The following is a 19,054-nucleotide window of genomic DNA, read 5'->3' as shown; positions in this document are numbered from 1 at the left end:
TGCTATTTTGATAGAGATTGCATTAAACCTGTAGATTGCCTTGGGTAGTATGGACATTTTAACAGTATTAATTCTTTCAATCCATGTGATGAGGGAGCAGGAGGCTGGCTGAGGACAAAGCAAAAGCTGGCACCTTGCACCCCCTCTCCATCCGCTTCCCTTGGCAATATGTGTGACATTCCTCAGGCACCCCTGGCTGCCCTAAAAGAAAAACAAACAGTTAATTTGCAGAGATCACAATCCTGCAAGGCAGGAGTCTCCCTTGGTTTACGAATGTCCTTGAGATTTACACCAAAGAAGTTACCTTATCAATAGCCCAATTTCCAGAGGCACATAACTCAGTTCCTCAAGCCCTAACATCACCCTCCCCTCCATAAACAAAACTGAAGGAGGCTGAGATAGAAGGATAAGTAAATAAAGTTAAATTTCTTCTAAACCTAAATCACACTAACAAGGACGCTTGATAGCAGGAATGTGACATTCCACCAGGAGACTCCCAATTGTCTTTGTGTTAGTGCCTCATTAGAGGGAAAACGGCCTTGGCTTGATAATAACCAGGTCTTCAATATCCTGACAGTCTTCTTTATCCAGATAGCCCTTCTGAACACCCACTTTGCCCTCACCTACCCAACTCCTGTGTTTATAACCAACCACTCCTCACATCCCCAGGGCAGCAGCTCTTTCTGCCCATGGGTCCTGTCCCCATGCTTTAATAAACCACCATTTTGCACCAAAGATGTCTCAAGAATTCTTTCTTGGTCATCGGCTCCGGACCTCAGCCCACCGAACCTCACCTAGGTTCTAGAACTTCATCGCATGAGCATGGACTATCTTTCCATTTATTTGTGTCATCTTCCTACTTCTTTTATCAGTGCTTTATGGTTTTTAGAGTAAAAGTCTTTTACCACCTTTGTTATATTTATTCTCAGGTATTTAATTTTTTTGGTGTAATTATAAGTAGAATTCTCTTAATTTCTTCTTCTGCTGCTTTCTTATTAGTGTATAAAATGCAACAGATTTGATTATTAATTTTGTATTCTGCAGTGTTACTAAATTCATTTATTATTTCTAATAGCTTAGGGTTTCCTATGTGTAGCATTATGCCATTTGAAATAACAACAGTCTAATTTCTTCCTGAACAATATGGATGCTTTTTAATATATATTTTTTTGCCTGATTTCTATAGCTAGGACTTCCAGTATTATGTTGAATAATAGTGGTGAAAGTAGATATCCTGTCTTATTCCTGACCTTAGGGGAAAAGCTCTGTTTTTTTTCCCCATTGGGTATGTTAGCTTGTGTTTTTTTCTTATATGGCCTTTGTTATGTTGATGTGTTTCTGCTAAACCCACTTTCTTGAGAATTTTTATCATGAATGGGTGTTGAATTTTGTCAAATGTTTATTGAGATGATCATGTGGATTTTAATCCTACATCACATTGATTTGTGAATATTAAGTCTATGCTTGCATCCCCAGAATAAATCCTTCTTTTTGTTTTTTAAGGTTTTATTTATTTGAGAGACAAAGCATGCATGAGTGGGGGAGGGGCAGATGGAGAGAGACAAATAGACTCCCTGTTGTGTAAGGAGCCTGACACTGGGCTTGATCCCAGGAGCCTGTGATCATGACCTGAGCTGAAGTCAGATACTTAACCAACTGAGCCACCCAGACACCTCAGAATAAATCCCTCTTGATTGTGGTGAATGATTCTTTTAATGTATTGTTAAATGTGGCTTGCCTGTATTTTGTTGAGGATTTTTGCCTCTATGTCCATTGGTGATATTGGCCTTTAAGGTTTGTTTTTTTTTTTTTTTTTTTTAATTGTCTTTCTCTGATTTTGGTATTAGGGCAATGCTGGCCTTGTAGAACAAATTTGGAAACATTCCCTTTTCTTCTGATTTTTTGGAATAGTTTGAGAATAGGTATTAACCCTTCTTTAAATGTTGTCAGAATTTGCCTATGAATTCATCTGGTCCTGGACTTTTATTTTTTGGCAGTTTTTTGATTACCAGTTCAATTTCATTACCAGTAATTGATCTTCAGGTTTTCTGTCTCTTCCTGATTCAATTTTGGAAGATTGTATTGAAAGGTCCCCCAATGATAGGTCCGTGATCAAAGGAGTGAGACTGATACAAATGGAAGTCAAGCAAAGCTTTATTTCGCGCCAAGCACTGAGAATCAAATCGCCCATTCAGGGCCGCCTCTTACAGAGAGGGCGACCCCTCCCTGCCTTACTGACTAACTTTTATAGAGCAAAGGCCATGTGGTTGAGCCTGGCCACACACAGGTGGCCAATGAGATTGCAACACACAGAGAAAGCTGCACAGTCATGCTAGGTCACACACAGGTGGCCAATTGAATTACAGTTCACCCCATAGTAGCTATTTGAACTAGCCTATCACCTTGGTCAGAATTGGTGCCCAAAAGGTGGGGCCCACACTCCTTGCTAGCTAGGGAGACAGTATTCCCCCCCCCCCCCCCGATTGGATGTCTCCACCTGGCCCGACTCATCCCTGCATTTGGGCTCTGTTATCTCTACCTGACCTGACCCACCCTTGTATTTGGGCTCTGTTATCAGAGACTGGTCGACCATATTTTACTGGTTTCCCAGACTTGCTTTTAAGTAGGTTCCCCTGGCGGGGGGCGGGGGGGCAGGGTCAGTTTAAGTTTTACTGCATAAACAACAAAATCACTGTTTAACCGGATGGAATCGCTCTGGCTAAATAGGCCCTTACAGTATATATCTAGGATTTTATCCATTTCTTCTCGAGTATCCAGTTTGCTGACACACAATATTTCATAGTATTCTCTTATTTTCTGTTGTATTTCTGTAGTGTTGATTCTTCTCTTTTGTTTCTGATTTTATTTATTTGAGTTTGTTTTTTCTTCCTCTGATGAGTCTGGCTAAAGGTTATCAATTTTGTTTATCTTTTTAAAGAAGCAGCTCTTGGTTTCATTCATTGATCTTTACATTTTTAAAAGTCTTATTATTTATTTGTCTTCTGATCGTTATTAGTTTTTCTTGCTTCTATTCACCTTGGGCTTTGTTTGTTCTTTTTCTGGTTCATTTAGGCGTATGGTTAGATTGCTTGTTTGAGCTTTTTCATGTTTCTTGAGGTAGGCCTATGTTGCTATACATCTCCCTGCTGTGAGATAACTGCTTTTGCTGTGTCAAATAGATTAATTAGATTAATAGATTTTAGACAGTGTGTTTTCATTTGTCTCCATGTATTTTTCAGTTTTTTTCTTTGATTTCTTCCTTGACCCTTTAGTTGTTTAGTAGCATGTGTTTAGCCTCTGTGTGTTTGCGTTTTTTTCATTTTTTTCTTCTGATTTTTAGTTTTATATCATTGTGGTTCAAAAAGATGCATATTATTATTTCAGTTTTTAAATTTATTGAGACTTGTTTTGTGCCTAACATATGATCTATTCTGGAGAATGTTCCATGTGCCCTTGAGAAGAATATAGATTCTGTTCTTTTGGATGGAATGTTCTATATATATGTGTTATGTCTATCTGGTCTAATGTGTCATTCAGAGACTTTTATTTCCTTATTGATTTTCTGTCTGAATGATCTACCTAATGATGTAAGTGAAATGTTAAATTCTCCTACTATTATTGTATTACAATCAGTTTCTCCCTTTATGTCTGTTTATATTTGCTTTTTGTATTAATTACTTTAATACTGGATGCAGAGATGTTTACAATTGTTATATTCTCTTGTGGTATTGATCCTTTTATTTTATTATTATGTAATGCCTTTCTTTGTCTTTTGTTAGTTGTTGTTTAAAAGTATTACATCTGATATAGGTATTGTTACTTGGCTTTTTTTTTTTTTCTTCTGTTTGTAAGGGTCAGTATTTTTCCATTCCTTCACTTTCAGACTGTATGTATCTTTGGGTCTGCAGTGAGTCTCTTTTAGGCAGCATGTAGATGATTCTTACATTTTTTGATTCATTATGTCATCTTATGTCTAAGAAATTAGACCATTTACATTTAAAGTAATTATTGATAGTATGTACTTGTCATTTTGTTAATTTTATGGTTGTTTTTGTAGTAGTTCTTCTTCTTTTGCTCTCCTTTGTGATGGAGGAGTTTCTATATTGTTATATTTGGCTTCTTTCTCTTTACTTTTTTGTATCTTTTATAGATTTTGGGTTTGTGGTTACCATGAAGTTCATATATAACATCTTAAGCATATGGCAGTCTCTATTAAGTTGCCAGTTATTTAAGTTCAAACACAGTCTAAAAAACTTCTTTTTGTTCCTTTTATTCCCTCCACAGTTTATGTATATGCTGTCATATTTACATATTTTTACTCATAATTTTCTTACATTTAATTATGGCTTTTTTTTCTTAAGTTCTCCTTCATTTTTGAAGGATAATTTTTCCAGATATGTAATACTTGGCATTTATTTTTTTGTTCATTGCATTTTAAATATGCCATCACACTACCTTCTGGTATCCATAGTTTCTGAGGAAGAAATAAGTGGTTACTCTTATTGAAGAACTTTTATACATACTACTTCTCTCTTGCTGCTTGGCTTTCAACAGTTTTATTATAATGTGTCTTCATATGGATCTTTTTCATTTATTCTACTAGGAATTTGACATACAAATCCTTATCTTTTCTCAAATTTGGGAAGTATTCAGTAATTATTTCCTTATTCTTCCCCTCCACCCTTTTCTTTCTATTTTCCTGGGAGTATTATAATGTCTATGTTGATATGCTTGATGATATCCCATAATTCTATTAGGCTCTGTCCTTTTTTTCATTCATTTCTCTTTCTTCTCCTCAGACTGGATCATTTCAATTGGTCTCTCTTTAAATTGACTGATTCTTTTGCTTGCTGCTGTCAAAACCCTCTAGTAAAATTTTCATTTCAGTTATAGTTCCTTTTGTTCAGTTATTTAAGTTTCCATTTCTAGAATTTGGTTTCTTTTTGTAGTTTCTGTATCTTTCTTTATATTTGTAAAAATACTATTTTTTGTTTCCTTTAATTCTTGTGCATGATTTCCTTTAGCTTACTGAGTGTATTTAAGACAGTAAACTAAAAGTTTTTGTCTACTAAGTCCAGCATATAAGCTTCCTTAGGGACAATATCTGTTCATTTTTTCCTTCAAATAAGTCACAATTTCTTGTTTCATTGAGTGCTTGCTTCATAATTTTTTGTTGAAAACAAGATATCTTGAGTATTTTATGTGGTAACTCTCGATATCAGATTTTCCCCTCTCTCTAAATTTTGTTATTTTTGTTTAGTGATTTTTCTCAACTATTATTTTTTAAATAGACTTCATTTTTCTTTTTTCTTTTTTTTTTTTTTTAAGATATTTATTTAGTTGACAGAGATCACAAGTAGGCAGAGGGGCAGGCAGAGAGAGAGAGGAAGGGAAGCAGGCTCCCTACTGAGCAGAGAGCCTGATGTGGAACTCGACCCCAGGACCCTGGGATCTTGACCTAAGCGGAAGGCAGAGGCTTTAACTGCGCCACCCAGGCGCCCCCAAATAGACTTCATTTTTAGAGCAATTTTATATTCTCAGCCGAATTGCATATAGTACAGAGAGTTTCCATATACCTGCTATTCCTATGCATGCATGGGCCTCCTCTATTAACAACATTATGTACCAGAGTAGTATCTTTGTATTGTTATGCCCCAATAATGGGTCCGTGATTAAAGGAGCGAGACTGATATAAAGCGAAGGTCAAGCAAAGCTTTATTTGGCACCAAGCATCAAGAATCTAACTGAACGTTTGGGGCTGCACCTCCTACAAGAGACGGCGACCCTCCTCTGTTTCACAGATTAGCTTTTAGGGGCAAAGGTCATGCGGTTGGACCTGGCCACGCACAGGTGGCCAATGAAAATGTAACTCACACAGGAAACTCCACAGTGATGCTAGGTGACCAACTGAATTACAATTTACCCTAGTAGACATTAGAACCAGCCTATTACACTTTGATTAGGATTGGCGCCAAAATGGCTCCCAGAGGGCAGGGGTCCCTACTCCTTGGTAACCAGGGAGACAGTATGCAAACCCCCACTGATCGGATGTCTCCGCCTGGCTGACCCACCCTTGTTTTTTTTTTTTTTTTTTAATTTTTTTTTTTAAAGATTTTATTTATTTATTTGACAGAGAGAGATCACAGGTAGGCAGAGAGGCAGGCAGAGAGAATGAGAGGGAAGCAGGCTCCCTGCCAAGCAGAGAGCCCAATGTGGGACTCGATCCCAGGACCCTGAGATCATGACCTGAGCCGAAGGCAGCGGCTTAAACCACTGAGCCACCCAGGCACCCCTGACCCACCCTTGTATCTGGGCTTTGTTACCTGGAGCTGGTTTCAGGGACTTCTCTCCAAGTAAATCCCCTGGGGGAAGGGGAGCAGGGACAGTTTCTAAATAGGTCCTTACAGTATGATCTGTGAAGCTATACTGACACATCATCATCATCCAAAGTCCATAGTTTACATAAGGCTTTCTCTTGGTGTTGTACATTCTATGGGTTTTAACTAATGTAAAATGATATGTATACACAATTACAGTATCATACAGAATGGTTTCACAGCCCTAAAAATCCCACATGCTCCACATATTCATCTTCTTTTCCTTATCCAACCCTTGATAGCCAATGGTCTTTTTATGTCTTTAGTTTTCCTTTTCCAGAATGTCATATAGTCGGAATCATACAGTGGATAGTCTTTTTTGGATTGGCTTCTTTCACTTAGTAATATGCGTTTAGGATTCCTACATGTCTTTTCATGGATTGCCAGCTTTTTTTTTTTTTTTTTTGGTACAGAGTGATTTATTGTATAGTTATACCACAGCTTATCCACTCACTTATTGAATGACACCTTCTTTGCTTCCAAGTTTTAGTAATTATGAATAAAGCTGCTGTAAACTTCTGTGTGCAGGTTTTTGTACGGACATACATTTTCTTTTCTGTCTTTTTTTAAAAAAGATTTTATTTATGTATTTGGCAGAGGGATGGAGAGCACAAGTAGGCAGAGTGGCAGACAGAAAGAGAGGGAGAAGCAGGCTCTCTGCTGAGCAAGGAGCCCCATGTGGACTCCATCCCAGGACCCTGGGATCATGACCCGAGCTGAAGGTAGGTGCTTCACCGACTGGACATAAATTTTCAACTCATTTGGTTAAATACCAAAGGGACTGATTGCTAGGTAATATGGTAAGAATATGCTTAGGGGCGCCTGGGTGGCTCAGTGGGTTAAAGCCTCTGCCTTCAGTTCAGGTCATGATCCCAGGACATCGGGCTCTCTGCTCAGCGGGGAGCCTCCTTCCCCCTCTCTCTGTCTCTGCCTGCCTCTCTGCCTACTTGTGATCTCTCTCTTTCTCTCTGTCAAATAAATAAATAAATCTTTTAAAAAAAAAGAGTATGCTTAGTTTTTAAAGAAACTCCTCAAAACTTTTTCCCACTGAAGTTTTTAACTCTTGAACTTGTCCATGCTGGGCTTCCAGCAATTCATTTACAGCTTGGATTTTTTTTTTTTTTTTTTTAAATCATCTCACTTCTAGTTCCTGTGGAGGTTTGTTCTCATGGATTTCTGCTCTGATAATTTCTGCTTCTCAGGATCATCTGTTTGTCTCTTCAATTTTTGGTGATGTGATTTGCTCAGTGACCTCAATTCTGTGATAGATATAAGAACAGTTGTTGATTTTCAGTTCATTCAACTTTTCTTGTTAGGACAGAGTGACTGACTAATCCAGGCTCTCTGCATGCCGGGTTGGAAACCAGAAGTCTATATTTTGAAAGTCTGTATTCCTTAATTAAATATTTTGTCTCTCAGACCTCTGTTCCTATTGCTTATGGTTAGCTGATGGATTTGAGAAAGATTTCCTTAAATGCGCTGAGCCACAAAAAGAAAAAAAAGGAAAAGGAGAAAAAACTATTTCCTGTTCCTTCAAGATTGGCTCCGTGTTGGGGCACTCCTTCAGAGTTTAGACGGGCTGTTTACAAATCTTTAATTAGCTTTCATTTTCTGCTTGCTCTGAGCTAAAGATAAACCAAATGTGAGAGTTTAGTGTCCACTCAGATATTTTCTAAGCATGAGTCCTGGCTTGGGCAAATGCATGGCTTGTTAGGATTCCCTCTTATATATGGGATCTTTTCAAAATCCTTTTTTTCCAAAGTAACTCTCTACCCAGCTTTTTCTTCTAGGCTGTTGACATGTGTATTATTTGCCACAACAGCTCCAGGGAGCTGTGGTTTATTTATTTGCCTTTCAATGGTGAGGAATGGCCTCCACTTATTTGGGTTTTTTGTTCTTTTGTTTTTGTTTTGTTTTGTTTCTTTTTGCCTTGAGAGAATTTTGAGCTAGATAAAGCAAGGCAAAAGCTGCCAGTCCTTCAGGACTTCTCTGGGCTTCAGTGATACCATATGCCTATCTGGAATTTTAGTTACAGGTTATTATTTCACTTTAAAAAATATCATGCCATCTTCTCCTTAGGAAACTTCTTATGATAGCAGCATTGAGTGCCAGCCCTATTAGCCACAATTTTTTTAAGAGTAGGTATTTACTCAGGTGGCTAACAGACACATGAAAAGATGCTCAATATCACTCACCATCAGGGAAATACAAATTAAAACGACAATGAGATGTCACCTCACATCTGTCAAAATGGCTAAAATTAACAATACAAGAAACAACAGATTGTTGGCGAGGATGCAAAGAAAGGGGAACACTTCTACACTGTTGGTGGGAGGGCAGACTGGCCAGTCACTCTGGAAAATAACACGGAAGTTCCTCAAAAAGTTAAAAATAGAACTACCCTATGATCTAGCAATTGTACTACTAGGTTTTTTTTTTTTAAAGAATTAAAAAAATATTAATTTGAAGGAGGGGAGACATGCACTCTGATGTTTATATTACAGCAGCATTATCATCAATAGCTAAATTATGGAAAGAGCCCAAATGTCCATTGACTGATGAGTGGATGAAGAACTTGTGGTGTATATACACAAAGGGATATTACTCAGCCATAAAAAATAATGAAAATTTGCCATTTACAACAACATGGATGGAACTAGAGTATATTGTGCTAAGTAAGTAAGTCAGAAAGACAAGCACTATATGATTTCACTCATATGTGAAATTTAAGAAATGAAGCAGATGAACATAGGGAAAAAAAACCCCCCTAAAACAGACTCTTAACTATAGAGAACAAACAGGGCTGCTGGAGGGGAGGTAGGTAAGGGGATGGATTATAGATGGGTAATGGGCATTAAGGAGGGCACTTGTGATGAGCACTGAGTGTTATATGTAAGTAATGAATCATTAAACTCTACTCCTGAAACTGATACGACCCTATATGCTAACTAATTGGAATTTAAATAAAAAGTTGAAACAAAAAGAATAGGGTTTTTACTGGTTAGCTTGCCTACAGTTTTTTGTTTGTGTTTACTATTCTAAGAATAAATTTTGTTGTTTGCTAGGTTAGAATGTGTGGTGAAACCATTTCTGAGCCTTAGAATTTCTGAAAATATTTTAAAATAAAAATAAAAAATAATAAATAAATAAAATAAATTTTATTTTGGCTTCACACTTACATGATAATATCTTTAAAATTAGAATGGTGGAAGTTTAATATTTTCCTGGGGAACTTCATATATGTTCTTCCACATTTTCATAGAATTTTCTCTTTCTATTTAGTGTTTGCCTAAAATGGATTTTCTAACTTCTGATCAGTTTTCATTTTCCACTTTATCAATAATGTTCGAGATTCAACATTACTAGAACTGATGTTTTTCTCAGTAGTTGAGAAAGCCTTTGTTCTCCAGGCTTTTAGTGGTTTAAATACTTGTTGAACTCTGGCTCTAATGAATGGGTAAACTGATATATGATGGTTTCTCATCATCTTCTGAGATAGGAAAAGAGGTTTTGAGAATCTTGGAATCTCTGTTGATAGTGGGAAGAATGAGTTTATTCCAGGGTAGTATGCCTCAGTGAACATTAGTTTCTAAATCCTTATGTACCTGAAATTATTTTCCTTCAGTCTTGGATATTTATTTACTTTGGTATGTTTTCTTGAGGCTCTCAGCCCTTTTTGCTTAGATTTCTGATTTCTTATTACTTAGCACAGGGATTCTCAAAATTTAGCATGCAACAGAATCAGTTGGAGGGCTAATTAAAACACAAAATGCTGATGCTACTCCCAGAGCTTTTGATTCATTTGACTGGAGTGGGGCTTAAGAATTTACATGTTCTGTGGTGCCTGGGTGGCTCAGTCATTAAGTGCCTGCCTTTGGCTCAGGTCATGATTCCAGGGTCCTGGGATCCAGCCCCACATCAGGCTCTGCGGGAGGCCTGCTTCTCCCTTTCCCACTCCTCCTGCTTGTGTTCCTCTCTTGCTGTGTCTCTGTCAAATAAATAAATAAAATCTTTAAAAAAATTTACATTTTTTTACACAATTTTACACAAATTTACATAAACAAATATCTTTGTTTAGGTGATGCTGATGCTTTTGACTGTGGGACCACAATTTTTGAATTATTGCTTGAGAGTTAGTGTGGCATAAGAGAGATTTTAGAGTAGCCTGATTTTTTAGTTGAGCAACTTCTTTTTTTACTGCCTGAATGAATGTAGTAATATTTTTCTTTAACAAAGTGGTTAAAGACTTTTACCTGGATGTGATAGAATAGGCTTGTATTTTGTGTGGCAAGCATAATCATTCTAACATTACATTTTCTAAGTGTTAAGTGTTGGTATTTTGGATATTCAATTTTTGTCGCAATCTCCCAAACCATTCTTTTGCATTTTCCATTAAAAATATCAGGTAATAGTATAGTATTTTATAGCTTGATTTTTTAGGGCTGTTATCAGAGCAAAGTCATATTGAAGAGATAATGTTTTTATGATAATGCTTTTTATTACTGTACTCTGTTATATGAAAAAAATCTCTTCCAAGAGGACTACTAATTTTTTTCTTTACCTATATTAAGAAAATATATGAAATCATATATGTGAATTATTTTGGGCTATCCTAATATAGATCTTAGTGATGGAAATTTTTCTAGAATTGAGTTGTCTATGCAAGATATACTAAAAACTGTGTCTGTAATTATGAAAATGATGATTTTGGATTATAGATTTATAGTTTTAGTAATTTGTAATTTGTGTATTTTTCTGATTGAGAATTATAGAGACTTATCACATTATATGCTGTGAAGAACTCTTATTTTTAAATGTTTTAATTAAAATTTTATTTTCCAGATTTTGGAATCTCTTTTTAAGGTATGTTTAATATATTGCAGTTTAAGCCTACTAACATTTAGTACAGAAATACATATTAATGGAGAAGAGGTTTCTAAGTTTTGAAGAAATAAAAAGAACTCCAAAACTTGTTACTATGTATATTTAAAAATGTTATGTTTGAGTTGTACATTGCATTAGCTCCGTTCTGAACCCTATGATAAATGATAATAATGTTGGTTCAGGGCTAATATTTCATAGCTAACTCACACACACACACACACACACACACATACACACATACACATACAAATGCACTCATGTGTACCCATATGTTTGAATAGCTTGCCAATAAGTATTTCTTTTTTTTTTTAAAGTGGTTTCAGCAACAGGTCAATCAGATGGAAGAGGTAAGCATAACATTTCTTAATTGTAAATTAAATTATTTTGTCTCATCTGAAAATCAATTTGAAATAAAAAATTTTGAATAGTCATTATTTATAATCTTTTAATTTAGGTAGAGAAGGAACAAAGGTAAAGCAAATGTTTCTCAGTGATTACATACTACATTCCTGTGTGTGTCTGGAATGCTCTCTTTGACTCATTATTTCTCCTAAAATTAAATAATGGAAATTTAATTATCATTTTTACTAATTTACATAAAAGAATGACAAGAGAAAACTTAGCAACTTAAATATTTCTCCTGTATTTAAAAAAGTATGTATAATATAATCTATTTACTTATAAAATTATATTTGGTTTTCTTTATACTTAATGTTATTTTAATGTTTTTTTTTTTTTAGATTTTCAGATGTTTTATGACCATTTTGAAAGCTAGTAGTCTCTAATCTTAAGTGTTTTAAATTCTATTTTGGGAAAGATTTTATGCTATTAATATAGCAGAATGATTTCTAGGGTAGCCTCAGTGATTTATAGAATGATACTTGTTCTCCTTTGGTTGTGCTTTTGGTTTAGTCCAATTAAGCACCATTGAATCCCAGGCATTTTAAAGTGGTTAAAGAACTTAAATAAGTTCATTTATTTGGGATATAAAATTAAAAAGTAAATATAGAAATTGTAACAGTCTCCTAGCACCCTCTTATTTTACCTTTGGCTCCAGAGTAGACTTTTATGGTCTGTATATACCCTTTGCTTTAGGATAGATATGGCTGACACTGGAAGAGTGTTAGTAGTTCTTCTTTGCCTGTGGTAGATGGGTCATTATCTTTCTAGAGATGTAGGATTAAGGTGAAGTCCACTGTTCTCCCTTCGTATAAAATGTATACTTTGCAACTTGAACAATCAAGCTTGTTTGCTGCCTTCTTTCTTTCATCTTGCAACTTCTTTTTATTCTGTTTTATTCATGGATTTGTCTCACTTTCTTCTTTTTGTACCTAATCCTGTCAATATGAAGACCTACCCCAAATCCTAGCCTCTCAGTTCCTTGACTCCCCATCTCCCCAGAACTAATCTTTCTCTAGACCTTATCATTAATCAAATTGCTTTATTTTAAAATCACTAATTCAGGCAACTTATTCTTGAACTACATATTTTTATCTTATGAGTTATTATTTACATACTATTCTGGCCAATCTTTGACTTTATCAAGACCATTAGTTCATTCATACCTTAACCTTCCTCAGTCTTTTTTACTCATTTTTCTTTTCAGCTTGGAACATATGTCCTTAATAACAGTGAATTTCTTAACTTTCTACTCTTCTTTATCACTTGCTTTTTTCATTTCACTAGCCTAAAAAATTTAGCCTTGAATAAATGCAGTTATTTACTCTTTGGGCCTTTAGCTCAACTGTGAAACACTGATGAAGAAAATGACACAGTTATTCAAACATAATTATTCCAAATACTGCCTTGTAATTCCTTTGCATTTCCAAAATGAATTTCAGTCCTTTTCATCTATCATCTCAAACCCACATTTTCAGTCCCATTTTCATTTTCAATGTCAGCCAGTCACTTAAAATGCTTGAAATACAAGCCACTGGTTAGAATTCCTTCAGTTTTTACTGCCAAACAAAAATTTCTTTATATCCTTTGCTCTCACTAAACAGATATTTTTCCTCCTTCTACATAAGATTCATTCTCTTACTTGTTTTGGGTTTTAAGAAATTTGATCAGTCATTCTCTTATATACTAACCTTTTCCTAATCAATTGTGTCATTCCTTCCAGGTTTAAATATGCTCATACCTCTCTAATTGAAGCAGCATTCTCTCCAGTTATAGACCTATTTCTCTTTTGCCATTCATAACCAATTTTTAAAAAACTACTTTGTATGCAAATTTGCTTACAAGGGAGATAGTTATTAGATATTGTTGGGGATAAAGGCAAAACCCGAGATTTGTAAAAGAGAGAAGAGAAGGTGGGTGGCTCAGTTGGTTAAGTGTCTGCCTTCTGCTCAGGGTTCTGGGATCCAGCCCTGTATGGTGCTCTTCATTCAGTGGGGAGTCTGCTTCTCCTCCCTCTCCCTCTGCTCCTCCCCTTGTTCTTCCTCTCTCTCTCTCTCGAATAAATAAAATCTTTTAAAAAATTTTCAAAAAAAGAAAGGAGAGAAAAGCCTTGCAGATAGTTTAGGAACAATGAAACTAGTTGAGTTTTTTATAAAAAAAATTGTTAACTGGTAAATAGGCACTTAGTGAGGAGGTTAATCGGGGCATTCTGTCCTTGAAAGATCCAACTAAGGCTATCAAAACAGAGTTGTCTGTGGATTTCTATAAAAACTTTAGCAGTTTAGCTTAGGGTCATTCTTTACAGGTTCAGAGCTAAATTTTTTGATATCAATTTACTATATATACTCTTCTTACTTCCAAAGCATTCTCAGTCTACCCCAACTGGATTCTTTCTCCATAACAAAGAAAACATTCTGTATGGTTCTCTGCAATTTTTATGTTGTTAAATTCAATATGCAGTTTTCTTTACCTCAGCCATAGTTGACATTGTTGATCATTTCCTCATTTTAAAAAACACTATTTCTTTGAGTTTTGTGAATTACACTTTCCTGGCCATTGTTTAACCTCCTTAGCTGTTTCCTTTATAGAGTCACCTTCTTTTTCTAAACAATAAATATTGGAGTGCTTCGAGATTCCATTCTGTGCCTTCCTTTTTTTCCGTTTACTCTAAACTTCTCCCCCTAGGCAACCTCAACCAGTTTTTCCACTTAAGAATTACCTTTATACTGGTAATTTAGAAATAGACACTTCTTGCTCAAAACAGTCTTCTGAACTCCTCTGGACTATTTCACCTCAAACCCAATGAGTAAAAACCAAGAATTTTTTTTAATTAACATATAATGTATTACAGGTCTGTGAATCATCAGGCTTACACATTTCACAGCACTCACCATTGCACATACCCTCCCCAATGTCCATAACTCAGCCACCCTATCCTGACTCCCTCCACCCCCCGAGCAACCCTCAGTTAGTTTTGTGGGATTTAGAGTCTTTCATGGTTTTTCTCCCTCCCAATCCCATCTTGTTTCATTTTTACCTTCCCTACCCCCACATCCCCCGGCCATGCCTCTCAAATTCCTCATATCAGAGAGATCATATGATAATTGTCTTTCTCTGATTGACTTATTCTGCTCAGCGTAATACCCTCTAGTTCCATCCATGTTGTTGCAAATGGCAAGATTTCATTTCTTTTGATGGCTGCATAGTATTCTATTATATATATATATATATATATATATATATATATATATATATATACACACACACCACATCTTTCTTATTTATTTATTTATTTATTTTTCACATCTTCTTTATCCATTCATCTGTTGATAGACATTTAGGTTCTTTCCATAGTTTGGCTATCGTGGACATTGCTGCTATAAACATTCAGGTGCACAGGCCTCTTTGGATCACTGCATTTGTATCTTTAAACACCCAGTGTGCGGTTGCTGGGTCATATGGTAGTTCTATTTTCAACTTTTTGAGGAACCTCCATACTGTTTTCCAGAGTGGCTGCACAAGCTTGCATTCCCACCAATAGTGTAGGGGAGGGTTCCCCTTTCTCCGTATCCTCGCCAACACCTGTCATTTCCTGACCTGTTAATTTTAGCCATTCTGACTGATAAAACCAAGAATTTTTTACACTTAAACTTTTACCTCTTCCAGTATTCCATATCTTAGTGAATGGCAGTAGTATTTATCCAGCTGGGTAAATCAGAAGTGTGGTGATTTACCTTGACAACTCAATTTCCTAATATTCAGTACATTCCTGAGTCCTTTCGATTTTATAACCTAAATAGCTATCATGCGTATCTATTTTTCTCTGTATCTACTATCTATACCTTAGTACCAGTTACTGTCATTTCTGGTATTCCTGAAATCCTGATTTATGCATTCATGTTCACCAAGAGGAATCTTCAGTATACATCTAAATATCTAATCTGGAATCTAAATTTTTCAGTTTTTAGATCCATAATTAATTCTTTTGAATAGTTACTTAATTTGGTGTATCTGATACATTGCCTAAGTATTTGTATTATCTTCTACCTTTTGTTGAGTGTTTCTTAAAATATATTTGATGGATCATGTTTAAATATCGCCCAAGATATCTGTTACAAATGCGCATTTCAGAATTCCAAGTCAGACTTACTGAGTTAGGAATCTGCCTTTTTAATAGGATTTTTTTTAGAGGATTATTATGTACACTAAGATCTGAGAATTGTGGAATAATCTCATACTTATCGCTGACACATTTTATTCTTTAAACATGCTGGTGAGATTTTATATGCTTGTCATCAGGTTGCATTAACAAGATACATGTGAATGCTTTCATAATGTACGGTGAGCCATAGCAGAGAAATGTAGGATAAACATATAGCCTATGAGCTTCAGAGTTGTTCTGCTGGAACCTGTGTCCAGTATGCCTCTTTGATGAAATCTTATAACCTATAATCTCATTGTCTATTCCACATTCCTTTGGTTCTGTGACATTAACTCTTTTCCCAGAAAGTACTTAAGTTTAAATTGAATTCCTAATGAGAAATACAGGGTGTCAGTTAGGGACTGATCAAAAGATGAGAACTACACAGTAATCCGAATAGGGAAAGTTTAACATAAAGAATTATTATAACAGGAGAATACCTTTAAAGTGATAAAGACAACTCTAAAAAATACAGGGATAGAGGGTGTAAAGAGCAGCCTCTACTGATAGGATGGAAACATAGCACTTAAGGAAGGAACAAATCTCAATAGCCCTACCCTAACCCTGTCCCTAATTCAGGAGGTCCACACCTTGTGGACCACTAAGGTCCACACCTTGTGAAGAATGAGCGGCTGTCACCACCAAGTGGCAGAGAAGTTTGCTGGGGTGCCATGTTGGTGGAACTGGGATTTACTGGGAAGCTGACCATGATGGCAGTACACTGGTGCTGTGGTGCTGGGAAAAGCCATCTTCCAGGGAGGGTGGTGTACCTCTAGCTGTCTACAAGGGTGGTATGCTGGAAAGCTTCCCAGAGGGAGGTTCTACACTGGTAGATTTTGCCAAGAAATTCTGGGAGAAGCTGCCCAAGCGAAGTCATGCTAGGGACCTTGTGAGGAAGATACATGTGGGGGTGGAGCTGTTGAAACTTTCTGGGGTGAGCTCCACTAGGTATACCTTGCAGTGTCCTTGGATTAAGCAGAGAGAGATGATGGACTTAGGAAGAAAGCTGCTGCTTTCTCTAGTGTCTAGGACCCTCTATTCAAGGGTTAACATGACACCTGTCAAGAGAGAAATGTTCCACTATTATTAGCAGGACAATGAAGAATGGATTTTTAGATGAAAGGCAATAAACTGATAACTGGCTATTGCTACATCACTTTTAGACTCCATTTATGAATTGGCAATATATCTGATACACCAAATTATGTCCCCTCTTTGGGATCATGCCTTGGTCCATAGAGTTTCCATACATCTCCTATTTCCCTTCCACCTGTTCTGCATCCCTCAATTTCAGACTTTTGGTTCATTACCCAGTATATACTTCCTGCTATTATATCCTAATTCCATTACAAGTAGGCATTACTAAATGAAGTCTATTTTAAATCCCATTGCTAGAATTTCTTTTTGCTAGGTTTTAGGCTATGTCTTCATGATGACGACGATGATGATGACGACTACTACTATAACTTTCTCCGCCTCCTCCCTTTCTTCTCCTTCTCCTTTTCCTTTCTTCCTTCTCCTCCTCCTCCTTTCTTTCTTCTTCTTCTTCTTCTTCTCCTTTCTTCTTCTTTTTTCCTCCTCCTCTCCCTCCCCCTCCTCTCTCCCTCCTCTCCCTCCTACTCTTTGTCTTCCTCCTCTTCCTCCTCTTCTTCTTCTCCATTTTCCCTCCCATCATTAAAGTTGGCAGTGTATATATACATGGGAGGATATCTTGCCCTTTTGTCAAAAAAATTCTTTTTTTTTTTTTTTTTTTTTTTGCTACTCTACTTGGTTACGTCTCCACATTATTGGCTGTTTCTGTGTTTCTTTAAATGTGCTTTTTTTTTTTTTTTTTTACACCCACTGTTTTTTTTTTTTAAAGCTGGGAGGCACTCATCTTGCTCAGCTTTGTTTAAGCAGAGTTAATGCTTAGAATATCAGTTATGGTCTATCATATCATTCTGTGGATCTCACTGGATTCTCCTAATTCCTCATTATTCTATAGGTTGGTCTATTCTAAAAGTCTTGAGACACCCAAATGGGTCTCAGTTTTTCTCAGGCAGACCAAGGGATGCCAGTTTCATAGATTTTTATATATTAACTTCTGGGAGTTAATAGAAGGTATTGCTTTTGAGAGCAAATTAATGTCTTTTCATATTTATCTTAAGTAAGACTATTCTTAGGATTTGGGGGAAGCAATTGCTTTAGAATTCTCTTGTAAGTATTTTGAATTACCCTTAACTGATCCTGTTTCAATCGTTATTGAACTTGCTTAAAATTCTTATATATTAAAATAATAAACAGAAGGTTGGATTTGAGTTTTAACATGTAAGTCAACACTTATCTATAATTCTGTTGTTAGGTAATTACTCAAAATTATATTTATGAAATAGCAGTATTTGATTATAGCTATAGACAAGAGTATTATAAAAATTATTTAAATATAGTAAATAAAAGAATGATGAAATTTCTTTGAGGTATAGGAGCGAAATGGGTATTTCCTAAGTAACTGGCTAATCTTATCATTTTAGATAAGTAAAGATCAAAACTTTTTAGAGGCAGAGTGTCCAACACCTGACAGAACAGTCACTTTAAGCATTGCACAAGTAGTAAAGCAAGTGCAAAAACTAGAAGAACTGAAAAATCTCCTTAAACAGCAGACTAAATGCTCCTCGAGAGCCCCATTGTCTAAAGTCAAGTAAGTGAAATATAAGAGTTAATAGAATTCGAAGCAATGAGTGGCTATATAATTAGTAATGCGTGTAAGATAATGGTTCTGATATTATACTGTGCATAAAGTTTCTAAATCAAATCAAATAGGCAGCTTGCTCCTATGTGAAATTTTGGTTTTAAATAATTTTTATTAACACATAATATATTATTTGCCCCAGGGGTACAGGTCTATGAATCATCAAGCTTACAGAATTCACAGCACTCACCATTGCACATACCCTCTCCGATGTCCATAACCCAGCCACCCTGTCCCTCATCCCCTTCCCCCCAGCAACCCTCAGTTTGTTTGTAAGATTAAGAGTTTCTTATGGTTTGTCTCCCAAAATTTTTAATAGTTTGAAATGGCACTGTCCAATCAGTAGTCACTAGTCACATGTGGCTACTAAAATTAAAATTTGGTTCCATTTAATTAAAAAATCAGCTTTGTGCAGTGCATTAGCGCGATTATTGCTAATTGAAAAAAATCAATTCTGCTGTTATG

General features: G+C 36.0%; 1 protein-coding gene across 1 annotated transcript in view; it reads left to right on the top strand.

Moving 5' to 3' along the window:
* The window catches only part of CCDC7 (coiled-coil domain containing 7), a 387,945-nt gene that overhangs the window by 24,022 nt on the left and 344,869 nt on the right, over positions 1–19,054 (top strand). Inside the window, exon 4 of the mRNA XM_046011852.1 lies at positions 11,220–11,240. Within this exon, the coding sequence (XP_045867808.1) occupies positions 11,220–11,240 (21 nt within the window). The remainder of the gene's footprint in view (positions 1–11,219; positions 11,241–19,054) is intronic.

Source organism: Meles meles, chromosome 7 (assembly GCF_922984935.1).
Source record: "Meles meles chromosome 7, mMelMel3.1 paternal haplotype, whole genome shotgun sequence".
Lineage (NCBI taxonomy): Eukaryota > Metazoa > Chordata > Mammalia > Carnivora > Mustelidae > Meles > Meles meles.
The sequence above is the reverse complement of the archived record's forward strand: the minus strand, read 5'-3'. Positions and strand labels throughout refer to the sequence as shown.